The sequence below is a fragment of the Callospermophilus lateralis genome, chromosome 12 (genome assembly GCF_048772815.1).
Source record: "Callospermophilus lateralis isolate mCalLat2 chromosome 12, mCalLat2.hap1, whole genome shotgun sequence".
NCBI classification, from domain to species: domain Eukaryota; kingdom Metazoa; phylum Chordata; class Mammalia; order Rodentia; family Sciuridae; genus Callospermophilus; species Callospermophilus lateralis.
The window spans coordinates 59,323,670-59,338,203 of NC_135316.1; the positions used below are offsets into that span (position 1 = coordinate 59,323,670).

The 14,534-nt window shown below is 34.2% G+C and overlaps 1 protein-coding gene across 4 annotated transcripts in view; it reads left to right on the plus strand.

Moving 5' to 3' along the window:
- Window positions 1–14,534, plus strand: part of Diaph3 (diaphanous related formin 3) — a 464,142-nt gene that overhangs the window by 96,979 nt on the left and 352,629 nt on the right. For all 4 annotated transcript variants that reach the window (XM_076871975.2, XM_076871976.2, XM_076871977.2 and 1 more), the window contains one exon: window positions 13,414–13,544. In XM_076871975.2, the coding sequence (XP_076728090.2) occupies window positions 13,414–13,544 (131 nt within the window). The remainder of the gene's footprint in view (window positions 1–13,413; window positions 13,545–14,534) is intronic.

A 14,534-nucleotide genomic window follows, 5' to 3' on the forward strand; every position in this document is an offset into this window, starting at 1 on the left:
GATGTTCTATTCATGGTTTCTTACCATTTTCTCCACATGTTCAACTCTACTTTCAAGAGTATATATTTTGTCTTTATTGTCTGAGGTTCTGTCTTCCAAGTGGTCTATCTGTTGGTGATGCTTTCTGTTGAATTTATGATTTGGTTTACTGATTCCTTCATTTTGAGGATTTCTGCTTTTTTTTTTTCCCCCGTGATCTCTCTTTATTGAAGTGGTCTTTCACTTCCTGTATTTTTTCTTTGATTTTACTCCTTATACGGTCCTTTACTTCACATACCAGTTTAACTATATACAATCTCAGCTCCTTCTTGGACAGTTTTTCTACTGTGTTATTGGTGGCTTCTATTGTTAAAGCATCTTGGTTTGTTTGGGGCACTTTATTCCCTTGTTTTTTCATGTTGTTAGTGTGATTTCCCGTCTATATGTATGGATATAAGGTAGGATAAATTCTACCCTGTAGACATATAGTGTCCCTAAAGGTTTCCAGAGCTTTGCCTTTACTGGTAAGACCAATATCAACAGCACCCAGTGTACACAATATATAGTCTTAAACCTAATAGCTCCCACTAGGTGTCTACTGCTTTCTTGCATTATACCAAAATGATGAATTTAGTAAGTATCTCTTGAACAAACAGAATATTTGTTAAAATGATTTACAGTTTCAAATGGTGGATGAGAGAACAGAGGTTTTATAGTATGCAATATTCACAAAGGAGGAAGAGAGAATTCTGAAGTAAAAATTCACAGGAAGAGTGGAAGAGGAGCTGTCAGAGATTGGCTGTTAGAGAAAGATTGGAAAGAAAATCCAAGAAAATAAGACAAGAGAGACGAAGAATAAAAACAAGGAGAAAAAATTAAAGACATAAGAATACAACAAAAATGCAAAACACCATTCATATATCATTGTCCTCCACACACTGACATATAAAATACATCCTGTTTCAAATATAGAGAGATTAATGAATCAAAAAATAAAATAAATCTTGCTGGAGAGTTGAACTGTTTCTCTCAATGTTTTGCAGTTTCTCACCGCTGTCTCTGACATATCTTGGTACCACCAAACCCATATCAGCCCTTGCAAACCCAGTATCTATACCATAGATCTGGGCTTCAGATACCTCAGGATTGGCCATGCTGCAGTACCAAGATCTCAAGGCTGCTCCTACTTGTAGAGAGAACACCAGGGGTACACTCATGCAAAAGAGCAACCTGAAGATGCAGCAGCAAGACAATGGCCACCAGCACTCTCAGCAGGAAGACTCCAGGCTCCTCCAAACCCCCAGGCACTCCCACACTATCCTGCAGGTCCAAGCTGGTGTCCCCAGTCAGAGGCTCTTGTCATGGTAAACCTGCTGGCACCCAGGCCCCAGCTGGTGTCCCAAAATGGATGCAGCTGTGCTCAACCAAACCTAGAGTCTCTCCTGAAGCAGTCATCTAGGCTGTGGTAGTAGAGGTAGTGGCAGTGGTTGTTGGCAGCAAGCAGTGGGTCAAGAGTAGCAGTGGCTGTAGTGGGGATCCGCAGCAGTGTTGCCTTCAGTTGCATCCAGGGCAGTGGTCTCTTCTGTGGCAGCAGCACCCAGAAATAATTTGAGCAGAAAGGTGACATTTTATTGGAAGGATGGGAGTGATGCTGGGGATGACTTGAATGAGAGTCTGATACCAGGACATTCACCCTCTTGTTTTGGCCTCCTTCTGAACATTGGTGGTCCTGCCTCTGTGTGTGTGTGTGTGTGTGTGTGTGTGTGTGTGTGTGTGTGTGTGTGTCTTCCTTTTGAGGACCACTGCATATTCTGCTTGACCCCTCCCCTGCATATACCTGAGTTTGTGCAATTCTTCATGGAGCATCACTTTTTGTTGCTAAAATAAGTGAATGTGGCCTTTCCCCTCTTCTTGAGTTAGAAGTTATATTAGTAGTTTATAACAGGGCACTTGGGAAGGTAGCCTGTTTATAAATTAGGAATTTATTAAGTGTTTTAAGGTCAAGTCTAGTGATGAAAAATACATTGATAAATAGACACAGAGTAGGTTTCCAAGTCATGGTTTTACCTCTAAGTGATTTGAACAGCAGTGTATTTCTTAGATTAGTAGGAATGTTTCTTCTCACATTCATCTGTTCATTCTATTTTTTCTTTCAACAAATATTTCTGTGAGCCAAGTACTATTTTAGGCAGTAAAGAGATTTGTGATAAACAAAACTGATCTTGTCCCTGCCTTTATGTACCTTTTATTCTAGTTGCAGAGACAATAAATATGCAATATAAGGTTGAATCCGAGAAAAAAAGGAATCATATTATTTTTACTATTAATGCTTTCATGTATATTCCTCCCCAGTAATGTGGTACTTGAATCTGACATTTTCACCCACCAGGATACATATCCTTTTAATCTGTGTGGTTCATGGGGCTGGGGTGTGTGTTTGTTAGATTTCTGAATGTAAAAGTTTAGGAGATACTCCAAATGATATACGGAATCACTGATTTAAGCAGCAGTGAAACTAAAACTACTTTGGAAAGAATTACCCTCCAAGTTAGTAAAATTCCCAACAGTGCATTTTGAGAACTTAGTGAGGATTTTGCTGGTTTTGTTCATTCCACTTTAACATGTAACAGACTGCCTAAATATAATACATGCTCAGGAAATGTTGGGGAATGAATAAATGAGTTATTTTACAAATAATTCTAATGTGGTTTTGATCAAGGTAGGATTTGAAAACAATGTATTTTTTAAAAATTAAAATTTCTATCTTCTGGGACCCATTTAAAAATAAACCTAATATTTACCTTTCAAGCAGCTTTTAATCTGGCAGTAATCATACAATATATTAATATCACTGAAACAAGGAAGAAGTAGTTAGAAGAACGATAAGAGAAATAAACCTAGATGCCTAGATGGGGAATTTGGAGATTAGGACCATTTCCTGTTGAGGGGATTAATAAAGATTGCCTTTGGAAGGTGGCATTGGGAAGGTGTGATGGACAGATAGGACTTTAATATTTGATTGTGGGGTGCAGATATACACAAACTAATCACATAATTACACTGTAGTAATGATATTTTCATTTAGGGGAAATCATGGTGTACTCATGTAGAAAGGGAAGTTGTTATTTTGTATGAAAGGAAGTTTCCATGATGGAAAACAGTGAGATATGAGGTTGGAAAGGTAGTTTTTAAATTTTTTGATTTTTTTAAAAAAAATATTACAGAACTAAATATTTTTGAGATGAGTGGGACAGTTTGAAGAGGCTCCTATGTATCTGTCTATTATCAAGAGAAACAATAACTGGTTTTTTGTGTTTTAAGTGCCTCGGAAATGGAACGTACATATATATATATGTGTGTGTGTGTGTGTGTGTGTGTGTGTTTGTGGCGGGGGGGGGAGGTGAACATTCTTTAGTGACCAACTGTTTTCTTTTTTTTTAACTTTTTTATTGGTTGTTCAAAACATTACAAAGCTCTTGACATATTTCATACATTAGATTCAAGTGTATTATGAATTCCCATTTTTACTCCAAATACAGATTGCAGAATCACATCTGTTACACATCCAAATTTTTACATAATGCCATATTAGTAACTGTTGTATTCTGCTACCTTTCCTATCCTCTACTGTCCCCCATCCCCTCCCCTTCCATCTTCTCTCTCTACCCCATCTACTGTAATTCATTTCTCTCCTTGTTTTTTTTCCCATTCCCCTCACAACCTCTTATATGTAATTTTGTATAACTATTAGGGTCTCCTTCCATTTCCATGCAATTTCCCTTTTCTCTCCCCTTCCCTCCCACCTCATGCCTCTGTTTAATGTTAATCTTTTCCTCCTGCTCTTCCTCCCTGCTCTGTTCTTAGTTGCTCTCATTATATCAAAGAAGACATTTGGCATTTTTTTTTTAGGGATTAGCTAGCTTCACTTAGCCTAATCTGCTCTAATGCCATCCATTTCCCTGCAAATTCCATGATTTTGTCATTTTTTAGTGCAGAGTAATACTCCATTGTGTATAAATGCTACATTTCTTTTTATCCATTCATCTATTGAAGGGCATCTGGGTTGGTTCCACAGTCTAGCTATTGTGAATTGTGCTGCTATGAACATCGATGTGGCAGTATCCCTGTAGTACGCTCTTTTAAGGGCTTTAGCGAATAGTCCCAGAAGGCCAATAGCTGGGTCAAATGGTGGTTCCATTCCCAGCTTTCCCAGGAATCTCCATACTGCTTTCCAAATTGGCCGCACCAATTTGCAGTCCCACCAGCAATGTACAAGAGTACCCTTTTCCCCACATCCTCACCAGCACTTGTTGTTGTTTGACTTGATAATGGCTGCCAATCTTACTGGAGTGAGATGGTATCTTAGGGTGGTTTTGATTTGCATTTCTCTGACTGCTAGAGATGGTGAGCATTTTTTCATGTACTTGTTGATTGATTGTATGTCGTCCTCTGAGAAGTGTCTGTTCAGGTCTTTTACCCATTTGTTTTTAGCTGTTTACTAACAAACAGATTAAGTTAGTAGTCTAGCATGTGTATATGAGGAGGTGGTTTTCTTCCTAGGTCAAGGTGATTTTATTCCTAAATCAAGAAAAAAAACAAACAACAAAACTTAAACTGTAAATGTTAACAGTGGCTTGAAATCATAATTCAGAATTGTGGAAGCAAATAATTACATAATTACCTGAAGAAATTGTCTCACTTTTTAAACACTATAATAGCTGGCATTTTCTTGTTCACCCGCCGCCCCTTTTGACAAATGCCTAATGACATTTTTGGTGGTTTTTCTTTTTATATAAACCTTGTCAACATTATGAAGAATGTTATGAACATGTGTTCAGCCACATGAGCATGTTCTTTCTACATGTTCATATGTTCCAAAGGAATATTTATCTTTCACTGAATCATCAAATAGAGTCTGGCAAATTAGAATGTGTGTTTATTTAATCAATTTTTCTACCCCAAACTTAGGGCTATTTCAGAATCTTTTTAAATTGCAATTTGTTTGGGTGAAACTAAACATTTTCTAGGTATGGTATAGATGCTAAATAAAAACAACTGCTTTATCTGCCACCATATAACTTTTCATTTAGTTTATTGTTCAGACAAATATATAATGATATACTGTGTAAATGTTCTCAATAGCATGTCTTAATACCTGAGTTGAAGATTTAGGAAAGATTTGATTTGAATGTTCCTAATCTTAGAAATAGCATAAAGCATAAATGTTGGTAAATTTCAAAGTGTTTTTTTTAGTACTTTTATATCATATTCATATAGTGAAATCTGCAAATCTTAAGCATAGTAGCTAATAATGAATCACTGAGTAAACACACTCATGTGGTTAGTACTCAGCAAGGAAATAGAACTGTGCCTGGATACTGAAATGTCATAGTCTGTCCTCCTTCCAAAAACTGCTCCTCTACCAGCTTTCAACAATGCATGTTATTTTTTTTCTCAATTTAAAATGTTTTTAAAACTTTTTTTTGGCATGGTAAAATTTATATAACAAAATTTAATCATTTTAAAAGCAGTGGCATTTAGTATCTTCACAATGTTATACAATTATCATCATCATCTAGCTCCAGAACATTTTTATTATTCCAGAAAAAACCCTATATCCTTGAAACAGTCATTCCCTATCTCTACCCCAATATCTGGCTGGTAGAGTCCAAATTATTCATGCTGATTCTTTTGTCTTTCTTTGTCCTCTTCATCCTTCTAATACTTGCTATTTCACTGCATATTACCTTTTAGGATCATCCTGTACTACCCTAACACTAGGTCTGCAATCAACCATTTTTTTAAAAAAATTTTATTTGTTCTTTTTATTTATACATGACAGTATAATGTGTTATGACATATCATACATACATGGAGTATAACTTCCCATTTTTCTGGTTTTACATGATGTGGAGTTATAGTGGTTGGGTTTTCATAAAAGAACATTGGAAAGTTATATCTGACTCATTCTATTGTCTTTCCTGTTTCCAACCTCCCTTCCTTTCCTTTCATTCCCCTTTGTCTAATCCAGTGAACTTCTATTCCAGTCCTCCACCGTGTATATGGTGAGTTAGCATCTGCATATCACACAAACCATTGGGCCTTTTTTTTTTTTTTTGGGATTGGCATATTTCACTTAGCATGATGAGTCTCTAATTTCACCCACTTACTGGCAAATGCCATAATTTCATTCTTTGTGGCTGAGTAATATTTCATTGTGTATATATACCACATTTTCTTTATCCATTTATCTGTTAAAGGGTACCTAGGTTGGTTTCATAGCTTAGCTATTGTGAATTGAGCTGCTATAATCATTGATGTGGCTGTGTCACTGTAGTATTCTGATTTTAAATCATTTGGGTATATACTGAGCAGTGGGATAACTGTGTGCAATGGTATTTCTTTTATAATGGTTGCACCAATTTGCAGTCCCCCAGCAATGTGTGAGTGTTCCTTTTCCTCCACATCTTAGCCAATATTTATTTTTAACTAATGTTCTTGCTAATTGCCATTCTGACTGGAGTAAGATGGAATCTTAGTAGAAACTGGCATTTCTCTAATTGCTAGAAATGTATTTTCATGTATTTGTTGATTGATTGTATTTCTTCTTCTGTGAAGTGTCTTTTCAGTTCCTTTGCCCATTTATGGAATATGTTGTTTGTTTTTTTGGTGTCAAGATTTTTTGAGTTCTTTATATATCCTGGAGTTTAATGTTTTTTATGAGGTGGTAGTGGCAAAGATTTTCTCCCATTCTGTAGGCTATCTCTTCATGTTCTTGATTGTTTCCTTTGCTTTGAATAAGCCTTTTATTTTGATACCACCCTGTTTATTGATTCTTTATTTTACTTCTTGTGCTTTAGGAGTCTTGTTGAGGAAATTGGTTCCTAAGCCAATGTGATAGAGATTTGGGCCCACTTTTTCTTCTATTAGGTACGGGTCTCTGTTTTGATACCTAGGTCCATGATCCACTTGAGTTTTGGGCAGGGTGAGAGATAAGGGTCTAATTTCATTTTGCTACATATGGATTGGAATCAGCCATTTCTCCAATGAACCCAGATTCTATTTCATGAAGATTGGTATTTAACAACTAAGATTTAGATACTGTGTCTTCTAATGGTATGCCTTCCCTCGTTGCCCCCTTTAAACTGAGTCAGGAAATTGTTTATCCAGTGAGATACATATGTATATCAGATGTATGTACAGTTTTCCTTTGGTATTCGTGGGGTGAACCCCATACCCTGGATTCCAAAATCTTTAGTTTTTATATTTCTTGAAGAAAACCACATATTTGTTTTTGAAGAATAGGATTAACTACTAGGAGATTTATAAATTTAGTTAAAATCATTCCTAGATTACTTATAATGTCTAATACAGTGTTTAGTATGGTTGCAGGGTTTATTTTTTTCCCCCTCAGATATTTTTATTCCCCTCGTTGGCCCCTTTAAACTGAGTCGGGAAATTGTTTATCCAGTGAGATACATATGTATACCATATGTATGTATAGTTTTCCTTTGGTACTTGTGGGGTGAACCCCTACCCTGGATTCCAAAACTTTAGTTTTTATATTTCTTGAAGAAAACCACATATTTGTCTTTGAACAACAGGATTAACTACTAAGAGATTTATAAATTTAGTTAAAATCATTCCTAGATTACTTATAATGTCTAATACAGTGTACATAATTCTGTACCTCTTTAGTATGGTTGCAGGGTTTTTTTTTTTTCCCCCTCAGACATTTTCTGTGGGCTGTTCGATGAATTTAGAGATATGCAGAACATGATAACATGGAGGGCCAATTGTCTATCCATATATAGAAATCACATGGTATATGTATACACATATCTATCTACATTCACTTCTTTCTCTCTATATACTATATATATATATATGTATACTATATATATATACTTTCTCTACACTATACCTTATAGTATATTCTCTCTGTGCTATATGTTCCTACACACACTCACCACCTCTCTCTATATCTACTGCCTCATCCTTCTCACACTCTCTGTATATACATATATAAAATTTAAAAACCACAGATTCATATTGATAACTTTCAGTTAAAGTTCTAAATAACAGGGTTCATTCTAGCCTTCCAGATTTTCATATTCTAACTTATTTCACTGACATCATTATTCGAAGTTCAATTTGTTTCCTTTGGTTTAGATTTCATTTCATTTTAGAGTTTCCTTCTATCCTTGGTTTTATTTTTTCTGTATGCATATGTGCAACATCAACATGGTTCTTTCTGAATGTCAGAAGTGTAAAAGTGGTGTATTTGGAAAGCTATTACTAGCACCCTTCTCTTTCTTCTCTAATGTTCTTTTCCTTCATCTTTCTGCTTTGTTAACCACTCACCCCCTGTAGTTGTATCATCATGAGAGTTGCTTGTTCTTTCCTATATCTTTTTGCACAAATGAACAAATATAAGTATTTTATTTCTTTTTCTAAACATATTCTTTTATATTTTTTCTAGTTGAAAGTATTGCTTCAGCAGTTGACAAATTCTTCTTAAATATATAAAATAGCGTAAATAATAGTGTCTTATTGAAGGTAATGGTCAATGCAGGACAAGTGGAAGGGAGGTCAATTATGGTTAAGTAAGGATAGATAATGACAGAATGTATTTTGCTGAAATTTTTATTATTTCAAGTGAAGTTTTAATTGTCTATTGTTGGATTTTTAGGTTTTTAAGTTTTTCTTTGTGGAGATATTTTAGAAACGAAAGCAGAATAGCACATTTTCTGTATTTTTATTGTATTTCTTTGTAAAATATATTTAGTAATTCTAAACTTTTAACATATACTATTTTTAATGTAAGCTAAAGCCAGCATCCAAAGATATAAAGAGGTTTTTTTTGTATAAAACAGTGCTCATTAAATGTTTATTGAAAAGGATCTTTAATGGAATTCCTTGCTAAACTTTATTTTGTTGGCAGATATTCTTCATTGCAGAACTTTTTAACCTTGCATGTTTTTGCTATTTGTGTAAAATCATATGTGAATAACAGATTTTATTGGCACTAGATATCAGTTTAGTTCATAAAAATTTCTTTTATTTTACTATGGACTCTTTTAATAATTTTATTATTTTTAATTTTTCATATTATTGGTGTGTTATAATTATGCATAGTGGTGGGATTTGTTGTTATATAGTCATACGTGTTTAGCTATGAATTTTCTCAAAACAAGTAATTCATGCTTCAGTAACAGCTTAGTGTTTCTGTTGATAAGTGACATTAGAAATGCTTGAACTCCTTTGAAAAATGCAAGGAAATTGTCTCCTTGCACTTAAACAGTAATAATCATAATAGGAATTTAGATTATCATTATCCTCTTGGAAGCAACTGTGCTTTCCCTTGTTTGATTCTGTGCTGACTCTGCTGTTTTCTTAAAATATTGTTATGAGTGCAATCTATTTGTTTAAACGTTCTTGGCATTTTGTATCATCTTACTCTTTAGCATCTGCATAGGTAGAAGGAATTCAGGAAAGCAATACTAAGGAGAAACTGATGTAGTTACTTCACAATTATGAACTTAATAGACTCAGAGATAGAAATATACCACTATGTGAGGTATGCACACATTATGGGAACTTAGGCTTTATATCCATGACCTTTTTTTTTTCTTTTTTTGCAATTTATGAAGGAAATTTCATGGACTGTGACCTGGAATTTAATAACTAACTTTACATAAAAATTAAGATTTCAATGTTTTCTTCTCTCCTAACTTTGGATGTTTTAAATCTTTAGGCTGTATATCTCTTGGGATTTCTTGTTAATAATAATAAAAAAATGTTTGTTTCTTTATAGGTTTAAGGGTGATTGAAATACTAGAGTATTAGCTGAAGATGCCTGGTGATATTTAGCATAGATTGCCTTGTGGGAGAAATTAGGTGGATTTAATGATTTGGATAGAAGTCAACAGCAATCAAAAGTAGCACTTAAAAATATAATGTGAGTCTGGTCATGGCTCAGAAAATCTAAGCATGTTTTTGTTTTAGGCAAGTAACATGTCGCGTTTTGCTGTGTCACCTTTTTGCAGAGTGTGTAGATATTCTAAATTTAATTTTTTACCTTTATTATTTTCAAGGTCAGATAATCATCAAATGGTAACTTCAAGGTTGTGAAATATCATTAGATTATTTAAAAATGAAAGATCATTTCTTCAGTACTCTCTACTGCCTGTAGGAATTACAATGTATTTTTATTTTGCCTTAGAAAATGGTGTCTTTAGTTTTTCTGCAACAAATGAGATAGAATAGTGAGGAAACATAACTGAATAATTCTTATATCAGAACTGAGATGAAAGGCAGGCAGGAACAAAGGAATCAGGTTAAGATAGGGGGGCAATGGCTAGTATTCTGTTTATTATTTGCTTAGCAAAGGAAAAAATGTTTGGCTTTAGAGAAATATAAATGTTAAAGGAAATAAGTATGTGTGAAGACATACTACCTTTTATACTTTAGGAGTACATTTAATAAGGAATATGACAAGTATAATCTGTACTTTTTTTCCTATCCTGCATTTGGTATTTTAGGGTAAAATTTACTAAGGGATTAAAAAGATTTAAAATTATGTTGGATAAATATTCTTCTAATTTTTGTGATGCCAGGCAGACATCCTTATCTCACTAATGTGTTTTGATAGCACAGGGGATAAAGCTTTCTAAGAATTTTCATCTTCATGGCTAATGGACTTTGAGATTTACAGATTTGTGTGTCCTTCCCCTGGCTCCTTCTATCTCCCACTTCCTTTGAAGTTAGGTAAAATGAACACAGGAAGACCTGTGCTGAAAAGGAACATTTCTGATTTTTGAAACTATTTTCTTCCCTTGTTTTCCTTTCTTTCACATCCATATTTTGAGAGCAACATAATGAATATAATAAAAGAGTGGAAATTGCGTTGAAAACCAATTCTCTCAATTAGCAGGCCTATTTCCTATGTCGTGAATTTCAAATATTTCTTTCTAAGTAAGCATTTGTTGCAGAATATTTTTGTGTGTATGAATAACTTATTTTCTTCTTTCCTATTTTAATCCTTAGTCGGTGTACAACTTCCGTTTTATCATAACTTTGTTCATTCATCAGGGCAGGCATTTTACAAAGAACTGATGATGTAGTGATGATTTAGTTTGAAGGAGACATGCCCCAGTCAGGTTCATACTAGTGGACATCACAAGGAGATGTTGGCATGTACTACTAGACTTCCTCCTACTTCCTTGAAGGTTTGGCGCTCAAGCTTATTCATTTTCTTCCTTCTCCTCCTACTGTCATTGTCTGTGACAGCTTCACTCTCCTAGATGATCCATCCAACATTTTACTTTCTCATTTACTTGACTTTCTCACTCCCAGTGATCTTTGTTTCTCTAGCCAATCTTAGATACCACTACCTGAGAGAGTAAAATACTTACCTCTAAATATGATGTATAGACCTCCTTTCCTGAGCACTCTACACTATTGGAAATAATAACCCATTTACTCCACAGTTATTTCATGTCTGTCACTTCCTTATAATACCCTCTCTTTCCTTTTACCCACAGTCCTTCAGTACAAACCATCAGTTTATTTGCCTCTCTGTTCATATGAACTCTGTCCTTGTTTGCTCACCTCTTTTGCACTGTGCACCTTAGTACAGTGAGCACCTGTAGTTCTAATTATTTTTAGCTAAGTTGCTTAGGCTGTCCTTGAACTTTCTATACTCCTGCCTTGGCTTGCTCAATAGCTGGGATAACAGACTGTACCACTGCACCTGCCTTTTTGCCATTTTGAATATTTTCTTTTTAAAATATTTTTTTAGTTGTAGATGAACACAATATCATTTTTTTTTTTTTCATGTGGTTCTGAGGATTGAACCCAGTGCCTCACTCACATGTGTGAGGCAGGCGCTCTATCACTGAGCCACAGCTCCAGCTTGAATACTTTTGAGATATTGGCATAGAGTTTTTTCTTTAACAAATTACTACTTTGATATTGATATGAATACAAAGTAGCCTGTCTTCCTAGTGCTAATTTGTTTTGCTCTGTTAGTTATGTTTTCTTAAGTAATATAGCAAATTAATAGAACAAGAAGGTGATTTAAAAGACACCTCATTTCGTATCATTTCAAAAAACCTGCTTTGGAACATACACATTTCCTTGTGTTGCCCTTCGATGTCTATTGTGTTATTTATATAGGTATAATTTAGGACTTTATTGATACTTTGACAGCCTCATCATTTCCCATATGGGTTATAAACGTATCTCTAAATAGGCCTTTTGAGCTCAGAGTAAAAGTGCAAGTTCTTTTGGTGACTTGTAAGGTTTACAGGATCCTGCATCACAACCTGCCTGGTTGACTCATTTATATTCTTCAGCCCTTTATCCAAACACTCAAGTTGGAGACTTTTGATTTATCTCAGTGAGGATCTCATTGATTACCCTATATAAATTGTGTGCCTTATAGTATGCTCATTTCTTTTTCTTGGTTTTATTTTTCTCTATAATAGTTATTTACAGTGTACTTTAATTATTTATTGTGTACCTATTCCCTTTAGAATGAAGGTTCCCCATGGGAAGAATTTTTATCTCTTGTTCACTGCTCTATTCTCAGCAATTAGAACAGTGTGTGGTATTTAGTAGTCACTTAATGTTTGCCAGATAATGAGTGAACTCTGCCTCTTCCAATCCATGTATTTCACACTGCACTAGATCTTCAAAAATTCTTCTGGGGAGGCTAATGTAGAGTGGTGCTCTACCACTGCATGACCTGGCCTTTACATCTTGTGTTGTATGTTGTTGTGTCTCACTCTGGGCTGAGTTCCTTTCTAATTCTTTGATTTTCTAATCTCTTATTTCCCTTTTCCATCTGACTTAGGCTTTCCTGATCTACTCTGTCAAGGTAGGTGTTCTTACTTTGAGTCTCTTGGTTCTGTTACAGGAATTAGACTGCATTGAAAATTATTTTCTTGCTGTGTTTCTCCTTTCCCATATAGTTTGGTAATCCCTGTGTCAACATTACCTAGAACTAGACTCTGAATTGAATGGTAACTAAATGAATCAAAGACTAAAGCTTTTTTATGTTGCTCACAGTGCTAATTTTCATAGGGTATTTCTTGTGTTGAGTTTTCATATTTATTTTGAATTATACTGAAATAGATTATTTAAATATTTTTTATACACACTTAATAATTATCCATGACATTTTGCATTTGAAAAATGTATTATTTTAATACATTATAATTATTGTTAACTTGCAAATAACTTGATATGTTACTATCTAGTGAATATCATGGATTGAATTTATAGATTTATGGGATGACATAATGAAATAATTCTCCCAAAATATTAGTAATCATAGCAATTGTGTTCTGTTAATAGGAGAGGTGTGATTAATTTGTTATTTTGTGGATAATCTTTATGCAGCATAAGATAAATATTTTTGATTTTCAGGGAAGTCTTAAAAGCAGTCAACAGATTTCACCTCAGGAATTCATCTATGAACTCAAAATGGGGTCTGAGGATGAGAGACTTGTGACATACTTGGAGTCCCTCCGGGTGTCTTTGACCAGCAATCCTGTGAGGTAAGTCATCTATCTCAACATTTTCAGGGCATGTTTTCAAATTAAATACAAATGAAATAATAATGATATCTGTTTTATACTTTTCTCATGATGCTTTCAAATAAATAGCTGGTATACCTCAATAGTTTCTCAAAGTAAAAATTGAATACATAGTATTTATAAGCACAAAGAAATACTCTCAGTAGTACTTTCTGTATTAATTATTGAGTAATATATAGCTCATGGAATTAATTTGTTTTCATAGATTTTTTAAAATGTGAAGATTTTCTCTTAAGAGAACCGTTATAGTCAGAAGTTGTTAGTTTAGTGTGACTGAATTTCACCCTGAATTTTGGTATTGTATAACATACTTGCTGATTCTTGTTTGACACAGCCCCTCCCCCCCAAAAATCACTAATTAATTTTTTTCCTTTGTTTGAAATGGAGTCTTTGTAGGGATCCATAGTTTAGTATTGCTATATTTGGCAAATAAAAATGTAGGACACACGGTAAATTTGAATTTCAGACATAATAAAAGATTTATTTATGTGAATCCCAATTTAATTTGAGTGTCTTATATTTACTTTAGCAGTAGTACATAGGTATTTCTACAACTTTTATACTTTTGGAGTGGGGCTAATTTTTGGTGTCTTTGAGAAATAATTGTTTAGAAAATAAAAAAAATCCATTAAATTTTGATAAACTGGGCATATTTAAAATTGCCAGATTATTAACTGATAAAAGACAGATTTTAAAAAAAATGAAACATAGTATACCTGATGTGTATCATTCATGTTAATTTAAATGGCTGTAAGGAGAGATAGCAATCTGTATAGAGGCTGTATGCTAATGCTGAATTACTTTGGTGACTGATCCAGAGCATTCTTGAAAAATCTAAGCAGAAGTTGTTATGAAATGTTCAAGCAGTTAGATAATTTCTGAGCCGCAAGGGTCTGAGGCAGATCAATCATTGAATATGAATATGTGCTGTATTTTCATGAATACATAGTC